Source organism: Simochromis diagramma, unplaced genomic scaffold (assembly GCF_900408965.1).
Source record: "Simochromis diagramma unplaced genomic scaffold, fSimDia1.1 OVJJ01000304.1, whole genome shotgun sequence".
NCBI lineage: Eukaryota > Metazoa > Chordata > Actinopteri > Cichliformes > Cichlidae > Simochromis > Simochromis diagramma.
The window spans coordinates 8,628,557-8,634,752 of record NW_024387030.1 but is presented as its reverse complement, the minus strand read 5'-3'; the positions used below and the strand labels follow the sequence as shown (position 1 = coordinate 8,634,752).

General features: G+C 39.4%; 1 protein-coding gene across 1 annotated transcript; it reads right to left on the bottom strand.

The window, feature by feature from the left end:
* Positions 1-1,717: 1,717 nt before the first annotated feature.
* On the bottom strand, positions 1,718-5,808 carry LOC120739571 (protein yippee-like 5). Its single transcript, XM_040041378.1, has 3 exons — positions 5,637-5,808; positions 3,943-4,114; positions 1,718-3,836 (listed from the first exon to the last, which is right to left on the bottom strand). The coding sequence occupies exons 2-3, from the start codon at positions 4,081-4,083 to the stop codon at positions 3,612-3,614; spliced, it is 366 nt and encodes a 121-aa protein (XP_039897312.1). The 5' UTR covers positions 4,084-4,114; positions 5,637-5,808; the 3' UTR covers positions 1,718-3,611.
* Positions 5,809-6,196: the final 388 nt, after the last annotated feature.

The window sequence follows — 6,196 nt, the reverse complement described above, 5'->3', positions numbered from 1 at the left end:
CGCCATAGTAACTAATGTTGACTCCCTTGTCTCCTGGCAACAGTATGTGGAGTGATGTCAGTGGAAAGCATGCCATTTTCTCCCAGTGACAGAATGATGTCACTCCTTTTGTGTGTGTGAAGAGAGAGCTGGAAAGTAAAGTTTATTTCTATATTATACATCTCTGCTCTCCTGTGGGCACGGGAGAGCGGGCAGACACATCCAGTCGAATTAAAGACAAAAAGTGAGGACATACTAAATTAGCTGTCCGCAGATGATGAATCATTGGACAATTACAGATGCATTTATCCACCCACTTTTTCTCTTGCCCCACCCCCTCACCCCTCGCTTTTCCACCTCTTCATCTGAATGTATCTTCGTCTGTATCTGAATATAACTTCAAAATTGCCCTGATGGGTTTGACAGTGGGTGGAAGGAAGATGGATGATTCGCATAGGCTATCATCTACCTTTTTTCTCTCAATTAGATTAGCTTCCAAAAGTCGGACTCTTTTATTAGAACAGTACTTTGATGGATATGTAGGAGGCATCTGGGGTCAAAGTTTTCAGGAAACTCAGTATCACAAATTTCTCCCCTAGAGCACTTGTACAAATAGAAATACAGCCATCTTACATAAAGATAGTCTAGATGTGACAATCTAGTTGCATGCAGGCTAATAGGATCAAGACAGTGTAATTATCCTTATCTAGCCGGATAGCTTTTTCAATAACGACTGCAGCAGACAATCCAGAGGTTAGGCACAGCCGAAGTCAGAGACTACTGAATTATAAAGTAGCACCGTGACTTCTCTGGAGCTAGGAGTCTCACTTTTGCCTCTGGTTCTATCCAGCTTTTAAATGGGTGTAAATAGCTGTGGAAACCATAAAGCCTCGCACATCCATCAAAAAATGGAGAACAAGCAACTACGATGGGTACGAAAATAGCTGTGATCAGAAGAATATATTGTGTTCAGCTAACTTAATATTTGTTTGAGCTGGGTTTAGTGCATTGTGCCTGCAGGAGTGACTGCAGAAAAGCAGACCTGTTGTTGATTCCACCACAGTGACACAGACCATTACAGACACACCAACAAAGAAGCCCTCCTACAGGAGCTGAGCTATAAATAACTCTACAGCGGAGATGCAATATTAGGGGGTGGATCAGAAGTTAGTCGTCACTTCCTATTTATAAAGCAAATGCAGTCAAATTTTACATCGTGGGTGATTCATACTGAGTGGTGAATAGCTGGGATTAAAATGGGACTTGTTTCGATGTGGTCCATTCTTGATTTCCTTTTTAAATGACATTTTCTCTAACGGTTAAGTAAATATTTTCAAGTGTCAGACATCTAATCAAATATATATCATTTTTGAGTTCTCTTATTTGTTTTTATCTGCTTCAGGGAATAACATCTCTAATATGTCTTGCCAGACTGCAGTGAAGCTCTACAGATCTTGCCAAGCAGGTTTACGTCAGAGGCAGGCAAGGGATTCAGCATCACCCTACCAAGGAAAACATCTTTAACCTGGTTCTCTGTATTCTGCTGCCACCTAGCGGAGAAATGCTTAGGTTTTGATCATGATGGCACCTACCAAATCCTGGTATTTTCATGTCCCAATGTGTCTTTCATTTTCAGAAATGTTAACGTAAGAAGGTTTTGCCAATTGATAGCAACTACAACCACACCTGCCTTCTATTAAGAGCATTAATACATTAAAATATTCAGTGAATACTGTCATAAGGTTTAAACCCAGGTACTACATCTTTATTTAGAAATCACATCAGAGAAAATCTAGCCATAGCCATAGAGGAAAACAAGTATCATATTAATCCCCCAAACAAGAAAATATGTCATAACATAAACATAATCGATCAATAAAACAATAATCAGATAATATAAAGTAAAAACAATTGCTATCAATAAAATGCTAAACGTGAACAACAAAATGATGATATTCGATTGTGGCCACTAGCTGTACACTGCACTGACTTTGGAACATGAATGGTTTCAGTGTCCTGGATATTTTTTTTTTGTCTTCTGGAAATTAAAACTTGCACCATCAAGCATGACCTTGCAAAAAACAAGCAAAACATTAAGTGTCATTAGTGAAGGCTGGACCATTCTGGTAACGCCCAAAGCATAAATAAGGTAACATCAGGGCTGGGTGGCTGTGCTCCAACCCAGTCCCAAATTAACCTCAAATGTCAAGTAAATTATCTATTTTTATTTTACAGTTTGACAATATAAAATGCAGGCTCTGGCCTACTCCAACAGCAAGGGCTTGACTTTGAAGATAAATACTCAAAGCTTGCCTGGCTTTGTGTTCTAAGAAGCGATTCATCTTATGACCAAACATGCCCCAAGCCTAGAATTAGAAAGAGGATGTGTCACAAACCTGAAAGTAGCTCAGCAGCATTTGCATTGATGTGTTTAACGGTTTAAATACATGTACGATGGTCAAATACAGTACTGAACATATTTTTAGATTCAAGAAAATGCTGTTTGATGAATGCCCACTGCATTGTGTTTTTAGTTATTCCTTCAAAACCTGTACACTTGTCCCACACAATCACTGAGCGACTTTCAAATATGACCTATTCTCTAAAAATCCTTTCCTTTAAGCTGCCACGCAGTCAGAGAATGTCTCCATCATTTTTCAGACGCACTGTGTCACACTGAAGGCGAACGGCTGAAAGGAACATGCTCCTGACAAGTCACTAAAGTGGCATGCTGCTCTTCACACGCAGAGGCACAGAATCCATGGTAAGCTAAACACAGGTGGAACTGAAGTAAACAGGTTGTCTACTCTGTTCATTTGAAATACGTCATGTGTTTAAAATAATGAGCCTAATCTAAAGAAAACTACTGTTCAGGCACAACAATGAATACTTAAATATGACATCAATCTGTGCAGTCCTCACTGTATCAGTGGGATGAGAACACAATTACATCCACTACACTGCAAGCGAAGAAAAGGTAACTGACACATAATCAACTATCATGATATTGAATGCATTCAGTGCAACCAGTGACAGATACATTGGGTCAACATTCACAATACGGAAACACAAATACCACTAAACCAGTATGTTTGGCTCATTTAACAGTGGTATGGAGCACTGGCTGGTCGCTTTGCCCATGCCTGGATAATGATCATAATAAGCTCCACTAGCTCCTGTTACACAAACAAATAAAACAGCTAGCAAATATTCTTTAAAATGTGACTGATCTGCGTATTATCATGAATGTATTTTAATTACCATGAAAGTGTGGCACATGCCTTGTGGATCAGTGATGACAACTGTGTGTGAGACAGTGCTTAAATGCTTTAGCGAACTCTCTAAGAGCATTTCCAGCTGTTTCAATTGACTGCCCTGTGATACATCAATCAAAAGGTATTTTGGGGAAGTCTATTCAGCAAGAATAGATCAAGCACACCAATCTTTTAGTCAGCAAAGATCTAAGATCATTGGCCAGAGAGAGAAGGGGAGTGGGAGGGTGAAGCCAGAACTTCACTGACCACTAAGTCTGCAGGTGGTGGTGTGCAGCACAGAGGCAAAGGGGGCAAAGGAGAAGGAAAGGAGGGCACAGGACTGAGCCTTCCCACTCAACCTAATACCACTTCAAGGACTCAGGAGTTATCTGAGGGGACATGCTCTTCAAAGCCCTCACTCTCCCTAACCAGTGCCCTCTCCAGGATGACCCGGCCCTCCTTGTACCGCTGACTGTCCTCAGTAGCAAACTCATAGATCCAACCCAGCTTGCTGTTGCAATTCTTGCAGCTGACGTCCCTCACCATGTGTCTGCCGGTGAGCATCACTCTGTCCTGCACCTCACTGTACTGGAGGTTCACCACCTATAGGGAGGAGTTTAAGTTAAAGTATAACTAATGAATGCCTGTATTTCATTTGGTTTAGAGAAACATGTCACAGATGGTGTGTTCATGGCTAATTTCACTGTACCTTATTGAAGAGGAAAGCTCTGCCTGTGGCTCCTGTGAATCGTGTGGAGATTAGCTCAGACCTATTAGTCAGGATTGTGTCACAGTTGGCACAAGAGAAGAGACGTGTTCCGCCGATGTGGTCCAAGAAGATGCGCCCCATTGTCTGATCACCGAGATTGACTAAATTAAGGCTAAAACATGAGAAAATTAAATAGTACGCTATGTATTCTAAGACTGTATTCTGGACTGATTGTAAACAGTATGAAGAAAGTGACCCCTTATAAAATAATACCCTTTAGCTGGCCAAAGTAATAATGCATATCAGTCTCAAACTTTTTTCTGGCATGTTCCACAACACAGAATTGTTTTTTAATCAATCATTAACAATACAAGTTGAATACACATATATAAAGGAGTCATTCAATCTCTGTTCATCAAATAAAAATAAATACATTAAAACTTGGGTTTTTTAAAGATTTGTTTTTTTAGGAATATGTGGAAAACTATCTGAGCTCAGTCACTCACTTATCATAGCTGTTTTACAAGTTAAGAAAGAAAGAAACTTGAAATATCCAAAATAATTGTACCCAATAAAAAAGAGGGTTGTTCTCAGAGATATTAAGGCATAAGCATAATTTAAGCATGATTATGTAAAAACAAACAAAAAAAAAAACAGTTTCTGTTATTATCTCAAAAATCTATTATGCGTTCTCTCTATCTGGACTGGGGAAGATGAATGCACTAGCTTACGATTCTTAACTATGTTTTGAATTGTACACATAATACAATACTTTGGTAAAATTGATAGCACAGCCACTGAAAGAGTATCAGTAAAAACATGAATGTTTCTACTGATACTGAGAAAAAGTACTGTTTTCTCAGTTCCCTTAAAACACAAATATAATCCTTAATAATAATAATCGAGATAAACAAAAAGAAGGAGCAAAGAGACAAAAAGCCACAAAAAATAGAATCAAATGGCTTTTTCAACTTGCTTATTGTTACTTTGATTACAAACAGCTGCCTTTGCCCATTTTTCTAATTTATTATCAAAAATACTGTCCTTTATATAACTGCTTACAGAAGCTTAATACATCCGTCTATGTTTTAAAAAAATTCCTATAAATAGGATAAAAACATTTTCATTTCATTAATTTTTCATTCATCTTTTCCATTCTCATCTCAGGTCAGGCTTTGTAAGAACAGGGATCAGTGCCACATCATCCCAGCCCTCTGAAAAATGCTCATCAATTCCCATTGTTTTGTATAAAATTTGGTTTCTTTTGTTTGTTTTTCAGTGGAACATGTGGAAACTAAGGTGTAAATAATCTTAACAAAGAGCACTCCAGTCGCCTTGGCACAGTTTCTCCCTGTTTCAACACTTTAGTCGTTACAACCACAGAAGTACTTCTTGTTCCTGGATGCCTTGTTATGAGTAATACTGACTGTAGATGGCAGCTGGGCTTTGCATGGTGTCGATGCAATTATGAATAATGGAAAACAAACGAAGCAGAGATTTTCCCAGCTACCTAAAGAGAATACTTCAGAGGATTTTCATTGGAATTTTAGATAACCTAACCGACTGGTTTCGTAAAAATGCACCGAGCCAGCGTGTGAATGGAAGCTAACGCCAGGTTAGCCGTTCAGCTAACAGAGTCAACAAGCGACCGCAAAACAGATAATTCTACTAAACTCCAAATGACGGCTGCCTACCTTTTCAAATTCGGTCTGGTGACACAAAATGTCGTGCCCAGCGATGGTGTCACCGACTTTTTAAAGTAAATTTCAGTCGCACATCTGCTGTTTATACCGTCGTCGTCGTCGTGGCTTTGTTTTTCTTTTTCAGCTGTTCCTGTCCTCTGAGCTGAGCTCCAAACTAGTATCAACATCCGGTTTGTGACGTAGCTCCCTCTGCAGCAGCGACATACGGGTTTTCCGCCAGGTGTCAGCATATAACATCTATACTCAACTTCTGAAAAATATGCTCCGTTCCCATTAAAATCGTTAAAAAATAATACTGAAGCTTATTTAAAAAAAAACACACATAATATCTGGATATAACAAAAAATTTAATATACCAAATAAATAAAGAAAAGCTAAACTACAGTAACTCTGATCTGCGGGCAGTCTATCCTTCAAGCTCGGTTCCTCTACCAGAGGCCTGGAAGGTTGAGGGTCGTGCACTGTATCTTAGCTGTTCCTAGGACTGCGCTCGCCTAGCTTGGGAGTCGCCGGACCTAGTGCTCTTATTACCATGGGGACCACTGTTACCT

Excerpts from the sequence above, each read along its gene's own strand:
- LOC120739571 (XM_040041378.1), bottom strand. The coding sequence starts at position 4,083 with ATGGGGCGCATCTTCTTGGACCACATCGGCGGAACACGTCTCTTCTCT. Across the intron at positions 3,837-3,942 it reads GAGCTTTCCTCTTCAATAAG|GTGGTGAACCTCCAGTACAG; the intron begins GTACAGTGAAAT and ends TCCTCCCTATAG.